The sequence below is a fragment of the Pseudopodoces humilis genome, chromosome 7 (genome assembly GCF_049639895.1).
Source record: "Pseudopodoces humilis isolate 2021_Gansu_Grassland_sample_001 chromosome 7, ASM4963989v1, whole genome shotgun sequence".
NCBI classification, from domain to species: Eukaryota; Metazoa; Chordata; class Aves; order Passeriformes; family Paridae; genus Pseudopodoces; species Pseudopodoces humilis.
In genome coordinates this window covers 854,973-874,020 of record NC_142206.1, presented here as the reverse complement: position 1 = coordinate 874,020, position 19,048 = coordinate 854,973, and the positions used below count along the sequence as shown (strand labels likewise).

The 19,048-nt window shown below is 45.6% G+C and overlaps 1 protein-coding gene across 5 annotated transcripts in view; it reads right to left on the bottom strand.

Annotated features, from left to right (window-relative positions):
- Nucleotides 1–19,048, bottom strand: part of TEAD1 (TEA domain transcription factor 1) — a 151,159-nt gene that overhangs the window by 28,167 nt on the left and 103,944 nt on the right. Inside the window, exons 4-9 of one of the 5 annotated variants that reach the window (XM_088057544.1) lie at nucleotides 14,265–14,329; nucleotides 11,493–11,555; nucleotides 11,342–11,404; nucleotides 2,289–2,423; nucleotides 2,049–2,095; nucleotides 1,554–1,615 (exon numbers count right to left, since the gene is read on the bottom strand). In XM_088057544.1, the coding sequence (XP_087913670.1) occupies nucleotides 1,554–1,615; nucleotides 2,049–2,095; nucleotides 2,289–2,423; nucleotides 11,342–11,404; nucleotides 11,493–11,555; nucleotides 14,265–14,329 (435 nt within the window). Of the gene's footprint in view, nucleotides 1–1,553; nucleotides 1,616–2,048; nucleotides 2,096–2,288; nucleotides 2,424–3,693; nucleotides 3,706–11,341; nucleotides 11,405–11,492; nucleotides 11,556–14,264; nucleotides 14,330–19,048 lie in introns of all 5 variants that reach the window. The other 4 variants (XM_014260235.2, XM_088057545.1, XM_088057546.1 and 1 more) reach the window with 4 other exon arrangements.

Here is a 19,048-nt window from a genome sequence, read left to right as displayed (position 1 = left end):
CCTAATGTGCCACAGGCTGCAAGTAAATCACCCCTCTTTGTGCCTATTTCTTCTGCCACTCTCAATTCCCCTCTCCTATTTAGAGTACAAGCTTTCCAAGGCAGGCTCTGTCTCTTACTATGTATTTGCACATTGGGTCTCGACTTCTTTTGGAGCTTTTAGGCATCATTATGCTACAGCTAATAATAAATAATTACTGTAGAGAGCTGAGTCATACCCTAAAAAGAAGAAAAAAAAAAGGTTTTAAATTGATAATAAAGAGAGAATGACATGGTCTAGATAGAGAAGGGATCTTAAGCACCCTCTCTAATTCACCTCAAGAGAAGGAATAAATGCTATCTCTTGGTCCTCATTGCAGAAAATTGGGCGAGAAGGAAAGAAAACTGTAAAAGAAGAGGAAAAGGCAGCAGCTCAAAGGCAAAACTCATCCTGGGAGAGACACAGGCACAAGGAAGGAGGGGGGAGGCACCAAAGGTACGAGAACAAAGATTATCCTGTACAAGGCTGAGAAGCAGGGAGAGGTCAGAGGCAGTGTGTGTCCATATCCATAATGAGAATGTGGTACCTGACCCCAAACCTCAAATTTGGGCATTGAAGGTGTGAGACTTGTGCAAAACAGGGAATTACAAATGTCACTGGCTACACATGAACAGGAATTCCAATGAAGCAAAAACTCATGCACGAGTTTTGTCTGATTTAGAAATACTAATATTCCTATTCTGAGAGAAAACATGGAAGGATAAAAGAAGACGATAGAAAATACCTGACTTAGAAAATAATGTTATAAATTAGGGATATCAAGAAAAGGGCATTCTCATGAATGCAGAAAAATAGCTTTAGTTGAAAGCATTAAATAGCAGCAAGTTAGAAGATCATAAAGAATGAGGTAAGAGTCAAAACCTTGCAGCACAAAGTCAGAAGCATTGGGATCTTTTGGCAGGGGAGACGTAACATGAGAAATCATCTGCCAAGAAATAATGGCCTTTCCTGAAATCAAGCATGGAAGGAACCTGGGAAAAGGAGCAGGGAATGAGCCATGGGATCAATTTGAGCAATGGAATTTGGAATAAAAATTAGGTACTTATCAAAGTGGCACCAGGCAAAGCAGGACCTTCAGGAGGGGATGAGTTATAAACAACCTGATACACAGAGAAGTTTTATACTTAATGCTAAACATACATCATTTTAGAAGGGGTTTTAGGCTCAGTTTAAAATAAATTAAGGTGTATTCTTGTTACCTAGCTATTCTAAAAGAAACATTCATCCTATTGCTCATTTTTTACTGTAATTCCTACAATACAGAGCGCTGACTGGAAATTACACATCACAGCTCCTTGCATATGCATTAGTGCTTCCTACCTAAAAAAACCCCAAACACAATGAGTTTCCCTAAGATACAATCAGATAATAACAGGACGCTGGGATTGCTGTTTCCTTTGACTGGAGGGAACGTGAGATCCCGAGCAGTGGCTCTGCCCAGGTCAGAAGTTAATACATCACATTCAGTGCAAAATTCAAGTATTTTTAAGGCAGGGGATAAATGGGAGAATTACCTGAAATGGGAGCTGTGACTGATGGCTGTATAGGATAGGCCTGCTGAACGAATGGCTTGACGCTGGAATAAAGAGGTGCACAAAAATCACACGCCTGTGCCACCCACAGGAAATTCCATCAGACTCACTACAGGAAAATAGGTGGCTGATGACCTTTACCCACGTCCTTGCAGGGCATATTTAACAGACAGACAGCCCAGAGGGAACAGAGGGGATGGGAATTACACCCAGGGATGGGCAGGAAATTACACCCAGAGGACACCGAAGCAGGGGACACAAGGGAAGGTGCCCATCTGCTATTCAGCCTCAGTTTGGAGGTTTGGGATCCCACTTCTTGAATGTGACTTCACATCACTCTAAAGACTCTTTCTTTCTCTAAAATTATCTTTACCTCCTTTTTAGAAAAATTTGCAAGTTGTCACTTGCCCAGCCTCAGAGTGCACAAGCCACCCTTCGCACTGCACAGAGAAACACGTTTGAATTCTCAGAACTTACTCTTGCGAGGATCCAGGCTGCCCCGTTTGAATCATTCCCGGCCAAAACTGCAAGAGGAAAAAACAAACAAACAGGCCCACAGTTGTTCCCTTTGTTGGAAGAACTTTGGGTATTTCTGAACAAGCACGATTCCCTTTTGCAAGCCCAATCAAGGCATTAATCCATTCATTCCATCTTAGTTCCCCACTGAAGGTTGTCAGGGAGTGCAGGGATGTTTTTGGGACTCGGCTGATGACTTACCCCAGGTGCCCCAGGAAATGTAGGACGGGGAATTCCTGGCAGGCCCAGCTTGTTGTGAATAGCAGTAGCTGAGACTATCTGAGCTGATGACATTGCTGCCATGTGCTGGAGAGCTTTGTCCTTTGCTGTCTGATCCTTTAACATGACAATTACACGGAGTCTTAAAACATTTGGCACAACAAATGACGTTCAATAACTGCAGCTACAAGCACGTGACTAAAAACTGAAAAAGCCACACAGAAAATGCAAAAATAGCAAATCATGCAGGAAAAAAAAAAATAAATAAAAAGTACAGCACGGAGGCTAACACTCCAACTACCTCAAGGCAAAACCTCCTCTCAGACATGCATGGTAGACCTGAATTCTCACAGTCTGCTCTGCCAACACGCAGGAAGCTCTGGGAGAGCAAACTGCTGCCCACTTGTTTATCTGGGCAAATTGTGATTTTTAAATCAGGCTGGGCTAAACAGGGTGTGCTCCCGAGGATGGGAATTACACCCAGGGATGGGCAGGAAATTACACCCAGAGGACACCGAAGCAGGGGACACAAGGGAGGGTGCCCATCTGCTATTCAGCCTCAGTTTGGAGGTTTGGGATCCCAGGACTGGGAGCACTGGGATTTGAGCTCTGTCATTCCCATCTAAGAGCAGCTTAGAACGAGAACATGGAACTGCAAACAGGGACAGAGCTTTCTCCATGCTTAGAGACATTTTGGATTCAGCTTTACGACAAAGTTAGGTCACAAACATGTGGAGGACATTTTAAATGTTCAGTTGTGGTGTTTTACTGGTTTACAGTGTTCCCACAGAAAGCCATCAGCCATAAAATTCCTGCTTTTTTCGAGCACACAGGAATGAGTTTAGGAAAAGGTGGGTTGTTATCAGTTACTTGTATTAGAGCAGCACTTGGAGTCCCAGCCACTGCAGTCAGGTCTGCTCACAGGACAGGATGGGAATGCCTCTTAATGCAACAGAGTTAACCAGGGGGATGTCTCAGGTCAGGGAAAATGAGTGAACACAGACTGTTACAGGCTGCTAAAGCAGGGTTCCTCATCCAGGAGTGCTGGATTGATGAGCACCAACACTTAGGTGTGCCACTTAGAATGAGGGAACACAAGCAGTATTAGGCAAGGACGTTTTCTTGGGGGGGGATTTTTTTCTGGTTTTATTTTACAAGCAAAGTAGCAAGCATGCCAGCAAGAGGTGCATGCTCTTATTTATGATACATGACTTTGCACATATGCCCCCTCTAAAGCTTGTATGTAGTAGTACTATAGGTGAGCACTTTCCTCCTTTCAATAGCTCCTTTAGAAACAGCACAGGCTGAAAGTACAGGAAAAGCTAGCCAAAAAACTCTGCCAAGCACAGCTAAGGTACATAATACTTGGTTTAGTCAAAATACTTACCATGCTTGTTACCTGGATACAACAACAAACAGTTTATTAAAATGCTTGTGTAGAATAGCAGACTCTTAGCAAAATATGAACAAAATAGTAAGAGACAAAGGAAGAGCAGTTTGCTCAGCATTAAATATCAACTTTAAACAAACACATTATTTTCACCCAGGGTCTGATTCATTAAAAGGAGGGGGAAAAAGGATTAAAAAACCCAAAAACCCTGGGGAGAAACAACCCCCAGCTCACTGTGTGAAAGCCGTGGATACTGAAAGAGAGGGATTGCTGCTGAGTGTGTTTCCCTGAGCTGTGCAAGGAGCCCCTGTGGGAAACAGCCTGGAGAGCAGCAGGTGGAGTAGGGCAGGAGCTGCTCCAGCATCATTCCCTGTGCTGAGGGACATCCCTGTGCTCAGCATCATTCCCTGTGCTGGGGGACATCCCTGTGCTCAGCATCATTCCCTGTGCTGGGGGACATCCCTGTGCTCAGCATCATTCCCTGTTCACCTGCAGGGTGTGGAGCTCCAGGACAGCCCCTGCTCTGCTGCCTGAGCAGCTCCAGCACCCTGGGCTCACCTGTGCTGGGGGGACACATTCCTTAGTGTGGGGACAAACTCAATCCTTTCTCAAAACTCAAAACTCTCTCCAAACTTGTAGCTTTCCAGTGTTACCACAACCAGCTCTCTGGTGAAGAGCTGGAGGTGAGCCCTGGCTCTCAGCCCTGCCTGCCCCAGGGTGGGAGGGTGTGCACAGGAGCTCTGTGCATGGCATGTTTTACTGGCTGCCTTTGGATGTCTGCAGGCCACCAGGCTAAAAGATGTGTGTTCTTGCTGGGTGCTAAGAAGTGACAGAATGCTGAGGTTCATGCAGCTCCCCAGGTCCCTCTTGTACTTTTGCACAGCAAGAAGGACCCTCCATCATGAACAGACGAAAGTGAGATGTCCTGAAGCAATGTGGAGATCCAGCCCTACCAGATTTCTCTGTTTCAGCCTTATTTTGTAAGCAGAGCTGGCTTGGAAATGCCAAACCATGAGAGTCTCACCCAGCCTGCTGAACCCTACCAAAAGCCAGCATTCAGGGGATCTGTGTCCTGTGTGTAAAACAAATGATACAAGAAATACGTGCCTCTGGGTCCTAGTAACCTCCAAAGCCATGTGAGTGCAGCTTTTGTGACTCCCTTGTTATTCTCCAGACGTGCTGGGACACTGCAGGCTCCTCTCCTGCCCACCACCAGCCATGCCTGTGCCCCTGCCAAGGTGCCAAACTCTCCTGGATCCACTATTAGATGGATCCAAACTAAAGGAGGATTTAAAAGTAAAAGCTTTGTCAGGGCTATTAAAGTCCATTCCTGGGAGCTGTGTGAGCCAGGGGAGGTTCTATGTCTGTGAAATTGTTCATCTCTCCTCACTTTATCCTCTAAAGTCTCTGGCTAATTCCCTGCTAGTGTTGGAGCAGCTCCAGGAGAAGCTGGATTTATCTCTGCCTTGTGAGGCACTGAAACCAACTGAATGCATTACTTTCTGTAATGTTATTGCCATCCAAGGGCTGGAACAGGAGCCTGGACACCCAGCAGCAGCTACAGCAGGCAAACCCCACCTTAACATATGAACTAGGAAAAAGTTTGAAGAATTACACTTCCTTCAAAATCTCCTGGGGAGCTCTTAGTCACCATTAAGGTGTATCTGATGATCCTGAATTTTAAGGACAGTGACAGGGATTTTTGGAGGGAGAAAAGATCTTTGCTTTTGTGACATGAAATGGTATGTGCCTTCCTTCTTGCCAACTGCTGCTTTTCACCCTAGAATGATCTGTGTTTTGTGGGGCCATTCATCTCATCCTCTTTGACTGATTACATTTTCAGGAGGATGGGGAGAAAGGAAAAAAACCTTCAGAATGACAGCTCAGAAAGGCAATCCTTGCAACAGGGCCAGCTCTGGGGTGTTTCAACATCCCCCAGTGGTGACAAATCTCATCTGGGACATCAGGACAACACATTCCAACGGGAAGCTTCACCTTTTGCAGGCCTAGGAATCCGCACAGTGGGAAGGTCAGCTTTTCTCAAAGCAGCTTTGCATTCAAACACGACAGAAATCAAATTCAAAGTTAAATACAGATACTTAACAGGTCCTGAGCTGCACTGGCAAAAAAGCACCTTCAGCTCCAGGTACTTTTGGAGAGCTGCAAGGTGGTTGCCTGTGCTTGTATAATCAAGCAGACTTCGTGGTCTTCAAAAATGAATGGGATCACCACATTTTAAAGCTGTTTATTTAGATTGCAATATCAGCTAGTCTGCCACTTAAAAACAAGTATATGTTGGGGCTTTTCACGCTGTAATAGAGAGCACTTGGAACCAGGAGGGAGCGAGGCTCTCTACCTATCACTGCTGCTTCTGGGATGAAACTTGGTAACTGATTAATAACACACAATGGTATTACATCACAGTTTAGGCAGCAAGAGAAGTAATATATCCAATTAAAACGGCAGGGGTAATTTACACAGGCAGATTACAGTAATTACCCGGGCTGGAATTTGGCCAGGACAAATGGGTTAACACCCCTCCTCTAAAACGGGAACGTTGCGGGATTTTTAATGACTGCAAAGAGCTAAGATTTTGATTTCCTATCTTGTCTGAGGCAAGAAAGGGTTTTGTTTTGCTCTCACTTGTGCTGGTTTGTAAAGCTGGAGTCATTTCTTTCAGCTCCATGTGGTTTACACTGATGTAGGACAAGGAAAGTTTGAGCCAGCATGCTGCAGTCTCGTGCCGAGGTTCAGCAGAAGCCTGGGGGAACAGCATCTCCTACCAAATCATTAAATCCTGCTGGAGATGAAGGTATTCCTTGGATAGGTCCCATCTGGCCCTGACCTGGTTTGACCCCACTTAATGGATGAGCTGGGAGGGGATTGCTGCTGCCCAGGAATGAGCTGGAGCCAGAGGCTGCACTCACACCCTGCCCTCCCCTCCGCTTCCACAAGCCTTCTGCACCGTGCACATCACCAGTAATGAATGTCAGCAGGGTGCACTTACTGCACAGTCACTGCAAAACTGCTCTAGCTCCACTAAATCCCTAAAACATCATCTCTGGATCAAGATGTGTCTCCTGTTTTAGCTGCCTGCAGTTGCACACTCTGTTTTTTGGAAGATGTGAGCTCTAAGCATCTAATGCAAGACTACAACTTTTAATGAATCAGGCCCTTGAGTTTTGCTTTCCACAATTCATTTTGGAATGCAAAATACACAGATAAATTCGATAATAATAATTCCCCAGTATCATCCAATTATAAATCTTAATATCTATAAAGGCCCCGCATGAAACAAGAGTTCTACATGACAAGCACAAAAGAATTTGTGCTTGACTTTCTTTTAATCCAACATAAACAGAAGAATAATTCAATCAATCAGTTCAAACAAGTTCTTAAGCAAAAAAATAAAAGCTGTTATCCTAGAATGATAAATGGGGCTTTGAATACCATGTTATTGGTGACTTTGGGAGAGAAAAAAAAATCTAAGACAGTATGAGGAAGAGTAAGCACAACAGAACAGGATTAATTCAAGAAGGCCTAAAACCTGTACCAATATTTAAAATGCAAAACTTTTCATGTAAGGAAAAAAAAAAAAAAAAAAGACATAAGAAACAACAATTTGCTCACAAAATGGATGTTACAGTAACACTAGCATAAAATAGCTTCCTAATAAGCAATTTTGCAGATGTTATTTCTGCACAGATCTCGTATTGATTCAAATAACCTTTACAATAATTAGCTGTAGCTCAAAAAAGATAAACAAATCATGACAATATACAATTGTTCTGGACAAAAGATAGAGAGCACTTCAGTGTTTCTAGCCCTGATCTCCAATTTGCTTATTATTAGAGAAGACAGGAGTAAATACAAAAGCTGGCTATTTCAGCCAGGCAATAGCTAATGCCAAGAAGAGAATGCGCATTCAAAGCTGTCCCAACTTGCTGCCTAATGAGTAGCAATTAATCCATCTTATTGTATTTCAAAATGCTGAAGACTCCATTCACATCAAAGGGAATTTTTCAAGGCTTTTATCATTGTTCATTTAAAAAACTATAGAGCTATCTTTAGCATTTTATAATTGACAACAATATTTTCTTTTTATCCCTAAATGCAGAATGTAGAATAATGGATTTAAAAACATGTAAGAGATGTGAACTGTAGGCATTTGAATGTGGGGTTTTTTGTCTCTAATTAATCTTGCACTATGGAAAAAAATCTGCTCTGAAAGCCTAAGAGAGATGTACATCCTGCTGTGAACACCTTTGCTCTATGTTTATGCACAACTTCCAATCCATCTTTTGTCCTGTGTGGATGGAGGTGGCTTTGGCTCCCTGTCAGTGCAGAGGTGGGAAATGATGACCTGGCACCCTGGGCTGGTGTATTTGACACAGAAACATTCCGTTTCTCCGACTTCAGGAAGATTTTAATAACCTCAGCATATCAAGACTAAAATCTCTAAAACAGGTGCATTTTCCTGCTGCAAAGAGAATCAGAGTGTATGACATCCCTGGAGGGGCTGAGGGGACATTCTTTACTGGTGGTCTTGAAAGGCAGCAATGGCATTTATGGGTGAAACTTCACTTCCACGGGCTAAGGATCCATCCATCCCTCCACAGTGACCACAGGCACTTCTCACTGAGGAAAAGGGACCTTGCTGGACCAAGCAGGTGAGACTTCTGCCTCTCAGGAAAGCTTCCAAAGCAGACAGCTCTGAGATCCTTCCATCCTGGTGGAGTTTTGCAGAAGGTTAACACAGGAAGATCTGCCCATGTGCTCTCCTCTCTGGGAGCAGGAGATCAGCCACAGATCAAGAGAACATTGGCACCAGATGCAAATGGGATTTTCTTTAAAGCAGTTAAGTGCTTCCCTGGATGCCACCAACCACAGGTGTTACAAGTGGCAGATCACTGCTAAAAGGGTGAGTTGGCCTGGGTGGGGAGCATAGGACCACAAAATGGTTTGGGTTGGAAGGGACCTTAAAAATCATCTAATTCCAAGCCCACTGCTAGTGGGACTTTTTTTAAAAGCTCACCTCCCACTAGAGCAGGCTGCTCCAGGCACCATCCAGCCTGGCCTTGAACACTGCCAGGGCTGAGGCACCCCCAGCTTCTCTGGGCAGCCTCTTCCAGCGCCTCACCACCCTCACAGTAACTTTTTTATTCTCCTAAAATCTAATCTAAACCTATTCTCTTTCTGTTTGAAGCCATTCCTCCTTGTCCTGTCAGTACGTGCTCGTGTAAAAAAATCCCAGGTGTAAAAAACTGCATTTTATCTTCTCCTTGGTGACCCCTTCCCCAGGGAATGCAGACAGCACCCACTCCAGGACAGCAAGAGCCCGTCATCTTTCCGAGGATACTGCTGGGGCTGTTCAGGCTGCTGCCAAAATTGGTCCCCATTGAAACAAGGAGCACTCAGAGGCGCTGGAATGTATGTGCCTTGTCTTCCTCCTGCAGCAGTGACATCCTTCTCAGGCAGCTTCTGAAGTCCTCAGCAAACTGCTCTGCCAGGGGGGAGCTGGAATAAAGATCTCCAGAGGTTTCACTCCTGGCTGGTCCCTGACTGGGGTGATCCTGGGTGACACTGGCCCTACCGAGGGTCCCACACAGCGAGGATAAGGAAAAGCAGGCAGCAGCACTAACAAAACTCCTGGAGGAGCAAAGTTCCATCTCGGGCTCAGAAGCAGCAGCTTCCACCACCTCCAGGGAGCACTTGCAGCAGGCAAGAGGAATGAGAGCTCTCTTCTGCATAAGGCAGCTCCCTTATGGCACCTTTTACGTCAAAATTCACCTCTCCCATGTGGGGAGGAAAGGCCTGGCCAGGTGGGAAAGGGCAACAAGCCCTTACAAAATGTTTTGTTGTCCAAAAAGATGTTCCCTTCTTCAGGAGACTCCTTCAAATGGAAATTCCTTCCAGATCTCTATTTACTGCAAATGGCATCTAGACTAGATGAAATACTCTTAGGGTTTGGCTACCTCGGCTCTTTGGAAAGCTTCAATATTAATCAGACAGCAGGTGCAGTATTTAAAAATGTTTTTTTGCTTTGTAAGTGGCTTCACATTTTAAGGTATTCTGGTCATTCAGAAAGGGAGATATTTTTTAGAACAGTAAATCCAGTAATTGTGTTTGGCTCCTAGGCCTGCATTTGATACCTAGGTGGGCTTCCTGATTTTTACAGCCCTGAGAGTCCTCTAAAACTCCAGGGGCTGCTGGTGCTGAGCACCTCTGAAAGCAAGGCCACCTACTCACATACTTAATTTTAGGCATCAAGGCTTGACAATTTGAGCTTAAAATGCTACATATCTCTGTATTATTGCCCCCTGGGTTAAAAAGCAGGACATTTTAAGTTGTCTTAGTCGTTCTTTCCGAACCCCAACTGCTCAGCCAGTGCAGCTAAAAAGCCAGCCACCAACAGCCAGACAAGCTTGCCAGCATGCTGCCCTTGAAAAACCCAGTGCTCCTGTCAGGGAGGCTTTTACAAAGCCAGGCTGTTATTCCTACACTGCAGTTCCAGGATGGGGGTGAGCATCCGCAGTGCTCAGGACAGGGAAAGCACTGCCCGAAACCAGAACAAAAATGTGATTTGTTCTCATATCTGGGTGGAGAAATAGAAAATAGTAATAAAAAAAAATAAAAAATCCATTCGTGTTAAGAGAAGAAAGAAAAAAAAAAAAAAAGGGGGGGGGGGAGGGAAGTAAAAGATTCACAAGTTCCTTCACTTTTTATTAAAAAAAGAGCAAAAATCGACAGCAAAAGCTGCCAAACTCCCTCTTTCATTTTCAAATAGTGTGGAAAAAAAATACCAAAAAAATCTCAAGATCTCTGCTGGAAAACTTGAAAAAACAAGCAATCTGAGAAACCCCTATGAAACATTTCCAAGAGGTTCTTTTCAACCTTAGAATATATTTTATGGAAGGCAGAGAAAACGGGGACATGTACAATTCATCATGTCAGATTAAGCAAACATACTTAATATTCCCTGAACAAGACTCTGACTGAGGCTCTCCAAAGATTAAATGTCAATAATTTACTTTAAAAAAAGTGAAACTTCAGGGAATCTTGTAAATGGTGCATGACTTGAGGTGATGCTAGATTGTAGTCTAGAAAAACCAGAGCAATCTGGATAAACTCTGCTCTCTGGCACTTGGTAGGAATGATCTGGTTTAAATATTCTTGATAGCAGTTCAGAAGCACAGACAAAAAAAAGCATTTGGGAAAGGAAAACAACTACCCCAATTACCCCTCTGGAAAAAGAATAAAAAATAATAATAAAAAATAAAATAATAATAAAAAAAAAATAAAAAAAGCATCTATGCAACTGTGACAAAACGCCCTGTGTACTTAAACACACCGCTAGGCTGTTAAAAAGTGAAACAAAAAAATGGACTAACGGGTTAAAAACCCGTGGGCTAACGGGTTAAACCAGGTTCAGGCGCTGAGCTGTTACAAAGAGGAGGTCACTCGGCATTTGGACAGTGTTAAAACGAGGTGTTTTTAATGGGGATGCTAGTGCAGAAGCCGGGGATTAAACACAAAGAGCTCCCACATGCAGGAAAAGGAGGTTACAGCACAGCAGCCCCATCACCGCGGGGAGGAGAAGGGACAGGCACAGCAACCACAAGCCCAAAAGCAGAAAAGCGCATACCTTCAGCTTGGAATGAAAATCACGAGATTTCCTTCTGGCAAGAACCTGAATGTGACTAGACACCTGCAGGGTAGGGGAAGGGAGGAAACAAAGGAAAAGCCTGTAACCATGGAGATGAAAAGCCCCCTACAACTGGGCAAGCCAAACGTACCTTAATGGCGGCTTGAATTTCTCGAACTTTCTTTCTTGCTAAGACCTGTATGTGACTAGACACCTACATTGTTCAGGTTTATAGGGGGGGAAAAAAAAAACAACAAACAAAAGAAAAACAAAAAGCAAATCAAATTTTAAATGTCTATTTTTCTCTTTTTTTTTTTTTTTTTTAAAAAAAAAGTAAAAAAAAAAAAAGAAAAAAAGAAACTTTTCTGAAGGGAGGAAGTTATTTGCATCTTCAGTAAGCTCTGCTGTTAAAGATACCACATTCCCAGCCAGATACCAAGCTCTTAGCACCAAGGCTTAACAATACAGGTCATCACTGCAGGGACTTGATTAAGGAAACAAAAAAAAAAAGAAAAAGAAAAGGGGGAAAAAAAGTGTAACCCACCAGGCTGTGCATTCAGCTACAAGATAGAAGACACAGTTCCCAGCTGGACTCAGCCCACGTGCTTTGGTACCGATCCCATCCATGCCCAGGCCCTGAGCTCTCATGTGGGGAGCCCAAAGGATTTCTGCCCCATCTGCTGGGGATGCATTGCCCACTCTGACCATTTGCCACTAGGCTTGAGGCACAGCTTGGCACCAAGAAATTGCATCCATTATTTATTGTGCTCTGCAGCTCCAGGGAGGAGATTCAGGCTGCCTTTTGAGTCCACTGAAATGCTTTAAATTCTGGCACAAATGATAAAATACTGGCACAACACAGGTCCCTGAACCCCTGCTGGTTTCCTTGGTAATCTCAGCATCAAGGCTGCCCACAAAACATTCGTGCAACTGGGGACCAGCAACTTGACATCAGCTCGAGCGACGCCCAGGTCTGGCTGTTTCACTCAGAAATTTGTACAAACCCAGTCCTGCACCACACCAGTTACTGGTCAGAAGTTGCTGCCTGTGCAGTGAAGGGTCTGGGGCCAAATTCACACTCCTGTCTAGCCAGGGACATGCTGAAATCCATGCTGTTGCTGGTGAAGGTTTAGTGATGCTTGGTAGCCCTCAGCATCCTCCAGCCTTGTGTGGGAAAGTTTAAAACCTACAGTGATGGCAAGAACCACTAAAAGGGAAACCTCTGATTCTTGTTTGGCCCAGGACATACCACATCAGGTGGTGCACATTTTTCCTACACTAGTTACAATTCCTGTCTGGGAAAGAACAAAGCAAAAGAAAAGCAATGATTTCCTCCTCTGTGAGACTGTTCAGTGACAATAGTACCAAAAAGGCTGTATTTTAGGAGGGAAGCAAACAGCGATGCATCCATGAGCACCATCCCTGAAGGCCACCTTCAGGAACAGCTCTGCAGTAATTCAGAGTTAAACTGCTGCTTACTGAGCTGTTTTGCAGTCAAACACCTCGACTCAGTTCTCACACATGTTCATTTGTTTTGCTGTCAGTGGAATATTAGTGATGTTAAAAGCTCCACAGGAAGAACAGTGAACTGAACAACACTGAATGGCTGGTTAAAACTCCAGAGTAGCTCCAAACCCCCTTTTTTAGGCACTCAGTTGGAATGATTTATGCAGCACTACAGAGGGATGCACAAGTGCAGAGGCAGCCATCGCCACAGTGAGCCATCACAGCCCTCCTGCCTTCCTGGCACGTGCTGGCCAAGGATCTGACCACCCCAAGCTCTTCATTGTCACTCCTGAGGCATTAACTTTGTGAGCCCAGCATAACTTCCAGCTCCTGGGGCTCGCTGGGCAAGGCAGGGAGAACCAGGGACTCTGCTTTTAGCTTGTGATGGCCAGCCTTTGCCTCGTTCCTCTTCCACGTGCTCTCCTGGCGCCTTTTCTCATCCCTCGCGCACGTGCTTGACAAGGGACACCACCCAGGGCAAAACAGCACCCAAAGTGCTCCAAACCCGAGCTCTGGACGCTCTGTGTGACCCAGGGCCACCTCTCCCTGCGCTGCAGGACATGCAGAACATGCACATGCAAAGCCTCTGCCTGCCCCCCGGCACACACGTGGCGGGGGGAGAAGGGGAATCTCACACCTGACCTTAAAGCAAGGGAGCTCTGCTGTTTGTGGAGTGTTTTTAAACAGCAGCCACTGCATGAGCTCCACACAAACTGTGCTTCCTGCAAGGCTGCTGATCGCTGGGGGTATCATGAATTAAAGGATTTAGTAATATGAGATAAATTAATGGTTACGTGGTAATTATCTATTAAAAAACTCAAGGTGGTTTTAAGGTTTATTCTGACTCTTGGATGAATGAAATCTTACCATGGGCAAAGAGCAGAAGCTCAAAGTCTCTTAGGGAAATTTTATAATAATTTTTATATCTTGTAGCAACTACTGGCCATAGGCTGAGAGAACAATTATGATTGGTTCATTTTTATATATTTACCAAGAATATCCAAGAATCATAACCTCTATTATACAGCCAAATTCCCTTAACTTTTAAGAGGTTCCACTCTTTACCATCTCAAAATAATAATTATATTATAATATTATATTAATTAATTAAAATATAATATTATGTAGAGAAATAAGGCACCATGTTTTATGGTTTTGCTTCAACTTTTGAATTTTTTTATGAAATATGGGGGGATAACAGCTTCATTTACAGACAGCTTAATGAAAAGTGAATCCTCACACCACCACAACATAAACCCTGGAGTTTTAAATATTCCCTAAACAGCATGTATTTTAATCTGAATAGTGAAGTCCATAGATCATCCCATCAGAGCCGAAGCACAGCCAGCCACTGCAGCCAAAAATGCCATGTTTTGTCATTCATTGACATGCATACTTCCCCACTGGGTTATTTTACCTGCTTCCTGGTCCGTGTCTTCCCTGTTCTAAGTTTGATGTATCTGGCTATCAATTCATTCCTACCTGAAACAAAGAAAAATTCATGGTAAGGGACAAGCAGCACCACCAGGAACGCCATCAAAACGCCCCATTCCAACAACACACGAGCTCTGTGCACAACAGCTTCCTTTCCTCACACCAACTCCACTTCCCTCTGCAAACAGTTTGCCAGAATTTCTCACTGCTCACCAGTACTTCTCTTCCATCTCCTGGACAGGCACTGCAGGATGCAGAGCACCACGAGCTCGGTGTTTGCCCCCCGAAGCCCCGCAGAGGTTTACGGGCAGAGAGGCACCTCCGTGGGCAGCAGCGGTGCCCAGCAGGATCTCTCACAGGAGAACCTCCCATGCTGGGGCTCACACAAGTCTGGGCTCCCCTGCTTTTGCTTCCAGCTGCTCCAGGTGTTGTTTGTGCCCTGGATCCCCATGGGGAGGAGTGGTCACCCTTGAGAAGGTCGAGTGCTGCCCGAGTGCCAAGCACCCAGATGTGCCAGCTTCTCTCCAAGTTTCAGTTCTTGGAGCAAAACCTGTCCTTCCTGCCAGAAAGCCTCCTCCAGAGATGGAAACCACTGTCCCAGTCCAGCAGGTTAGCAGCCACACCCCTGACCCTGCTCACAAGAGAGGCTGCCCAGCAGTGCTGATGTTCCTGTGCCCATCAGCACGCTGGTTTGTTATTCAGAGCTCTGTTTCCCTTGGAAATGTGAAACACCTCCCAGCCTCTAAAATGGCTATTTGACTCTTCTTCAGTCACACACTGCGCTACCTAATGCAAACCAACATTTTCTATCCAAATAACTTCCTTCTTAAGTGCTGCTGACCTGGAAGATAACACAAGTTTTATGTGGTGTCCTGTTTATTTTCACTGTGTATTATGTTTCTTCTCTAGGAGTGGTAATAACTGAAATGTACTTGTTCAACAAGTCCTGAGTTACAGAGCTATTTGCATTCAGCACAGGGGAAAAGCAGCCCTGTGTAGGAAATGAGAAAACTGATTTAGCAGTGAGCTGAAAATGGGGAGGTTAAGAAAATAGCCTGTCACCCACCAAGCTATTTTGAAGTGGATGAGTACATAGCTGGGGAATGCAGAAAATTATTTTATCAGCCAGGGCTTCAAAACCTTACAGCTTTAATGTTGTGGGGGAGAGATGAGGAAGTTTAGAGGTAGCCTGCCTATGTTTGAAGTGCATTTTGTTGACTGAAAGATTGAACACATTTAGTCAAACTAGACTTTTTTCCTCTGTCTCCCCCTCTGAGCCTATTTTTACACCCTTTGTATCAAATGTCTCACGGCTCCTGTCTCTTCCATGCTTGCTAAATGGGTACCAGAAGATGAAATATCAAGATGCTGCAGAGCAGAGCTGCATTTTTCTTTTCGTTTTGGCCACATTTCCCACAACATGCCACTGGTTTGTAACTCTCCAGCAGGTCTCTTCAGGACAAACTTCAAGAGGTAAATTTTGCGTGAGCAGACGGTTACACAAACCAGCCACATTTCTGCACACAAATGAGGGATTTCCGTACGCAAACACAGGAGCAGGTAGTTACCTAATTTCATGCCAAGGCCTTGTCTTTGGGCTGAGCAGGAGCTCTGCAGCCTGTTGTGCTCACAAAATACTTGTTGTTTGTGGTGAGCAAGCGCCTTTGTGTTCATGGGGTGAAAGCAGGGAACGCTCCACCTCTGTATCTCCCTCGTGTTCTGCCTCATAACCCAAACAGGAGCCTGCAAGGGCGGCCTTGTGCGGTCTGGTGAGAGGCAGAGATCACCACATTCCTGCAGCCACCAGTGTCATGGGTGCTATGGACCTTCTCCTAGTTCTAAATGCACATTTTGATTTCATTGGGGAGCGCCCCCCCCTCCAGAAAGTACCTGCATGTTTAAGTCTACGCAGACATTAATACCCAGAACTGAGTTTTTTTGCTGCAAAAAGATTGTCAGGCCAGTCTGCTCAGCCACTGGTGACTGTGCAAGGTCAGAGATGCTACAAGATGATGTAAAGGACACGGTGCCATCTCTTGTCCCTCTGCCTGTGCTGCAGGTGTTTCAAACACCTGGGCACAGCACAGGTGACTCCAGCCAGCCCTCGCAGCCCTGTGCAGCCCCCAGCCACAGCTGAGCTTTCACAGCTCTCCTCCCAGACAAGAGAGCTAAAAAGCTATTTGTAAAGGAAAGCTCAGGTTCCCAGGCAGCCACCTGACAGGAAAAGCATCTTCATCAAAAACACCCAGCACTGGAAGTCTAGACTGTATTATTTGAGTGCTGTCTCTGGTTGAGCCCCAGAATGAAATTGGTTGAGCCCCAAATGAAATACTTTGGCTTCATTCGGGAGAGGTCTGTAGCCATTATCCAGCTGGCCAGGGCTATCACTAACAAGACTGCAGTTTTGGCAAGTGACTGTCTCCCTTAAGGTTACCCAGAGCCTAACTCCAGAAGAGCCAACAGGGTGGAATAATTTGCCTTAACCTGCAGGGAGGAGGAACTCCACAAGGAACCATGAAAAGTGGCCGAGGTAAAAGCCAAACACGTGTTTTCCTCACCATCGTGTTTTCAACACAGCAAAGACACAAGCACCAGGTTTAGCCAGAGCAGGAGACACTGAAAGCTCACTAAATAACCTTCTCCCTGGCCACAACCATCTGAAAAGACATCAGTTCTTTCTTGGGCCACCAAAAGCCACAAACACAAACAGAAGCAGTGCCTGACATAAACAAGAGAGATCCTCCAACTAAAAATTTACATCCTTAATGTTATCTACCAAACACTGGTGCTCTTCTTTACCAGCTCTGACAGACAGGGACAGAAATGATCTTATCTACAGATCAACTAAAGCCCAAAGAGGATTTTAAAGAAAAGAAAGCTTAGTACTCCTAAAAAACCCCTTTCCTGCTCTTGGGAATGAGGAGAGTCTGAAACAAAAAGAGGCTCATGGAACTTCTTTAACTGGCCATTAGAAGCCTTAGGATGAGAAATGCTCATTAATAAATAGATCTGTTTTCTCTAGAAGAGCTCAGCTGTGGAAATACTTTCCATACACACCCTCCCTCTGTCTCCTTGTCATACATATCTGGGAAATTGCCTGCCAGAAGAGAAGAGGTCAGATTTATGAACTGTAAATTTTCAGCTCTTTCTTCCTGACATTTGCTGTGACAGTCTCCTACTTTGAATGTTTTGGTTCAGGTATCAAAGAGAGCCACGGGGAGGTGCCTGGTTAGATAAAACATCCTCACAGCACAGGGATCTTTCCCAAGGATCTTGGAAAGATCAGGATAGGACCACAACAAATATTTTACATAGACTGCTTCTTGGAGTTTGCTTTTGTCGCCATTAATTCAGGCTTTTATCTCTCACGTCCTTCTGTGCCATCAGTGCAGCTGCAAACTATAATTCTGCCTGGACTGATGCTGAGGAAGAGGCATTTTGTGCAGAGGAACATCTCTTTTAACCACAGCATGGAGTAAAAAGGGAGTTCAGCTAGAAAACAGCGCAGATGCTAAAATCCCGTGAGGCTCTGTGGACAGCCAAAGCTCCCAAAGCCCTGCTGTGGCCCTTGGCTCTCCCCACCTGCCCATCCCCGAGCCCCACCAGCCCCAACAGGGGGTGCCTGGTGCCCCTCAGGCAGCAGAGATCTGGCACTTCTGCTGTCCAGAGCATGAGGAGCAGCTGCGGAGGGGCAGCTCCCAGCCTCTCCCGGGGGAGGCAGTTGTTGTCTAACAGAGGGCCCTTGTGCAGGGAGCCTCCCCCACCATCCAAGAGCTGCTTCCAACAGCCAAAGCAGCCAAGCATCAGCCCCCACAGCGGCCTGCTCCGCCCTGGATGCTGAAGTTGTGCTTGCCCCCACTCCCCCAGCACCAGCAGGGTCCTCAAAGGTGAAAACCCACCCCTGACTGAGGAAGGCACAAGTGGGAACCCCTTCATGGGCCAGGAATGACCCCAGCACGGCGGGGGAGCCACCACAGGCGGCTCCAGCAGCACCTGCACCAGCTCTGGACACGCTCTTGGCCACACCATGTCCCTTTTCCCGTGTCCTGGCCACGGGCAGCAGGGCAGGGAGCCGGTGCAGCACGTCCCTGAGCAGCCGAGGCCGGCAGGGATCTTTATTTAGAACATTAATGACACAAATTAAACCTCTGCCCTCCCAGCTCCCAGTAATGGGCACTGTCCAAATGGGATAAAAACAGGCAAGGGTGGGAAATAAGGCCGGCTAGCAACTTGAAAATGAACAGCTAATTTTAAAAAGTTTTCATACTCAGCCACATAATTCAAGTAATGACCGTGTAGAAAAGCCCATTTCTTTTCACATCATGAAACAGCATCAATTTCTTCAAATTCTACCAGACTGTGGCTCGGAAGAGGAATTTCCCATCCTGACTGAGAAGTCTGGGGACAGACCTGCACAATTTCATCCCCCAAATCATTCTCACAGCCACGTTTACCATAGCAAAGGTTTGTTCAGTTTCGGTAAACTCCGCTTCTGCTTGGCCTGGTGATCACACAGCGCTGCCCTTGTGCTGGGGGCCAAATTTGGAGAGCTGGTGGGACATTTTCTCCACGAGGAAGCATCTGTGAGTGCTCTCCTGGGACAGCCCCCGTGAGCAGCACCCAGCTCTTTGTCGGGCTGCTGAGCACGATGGATGCAGATCCCAGCCCAGGCACCGCCAGCAGGGATGTGCTGGTTGAATCCTTTCCTTCCTCTCCAGAAGGTGGGCACGGGGCCCTTGGGCAGCCCAGCTCGCAGCCCGTGGGGGG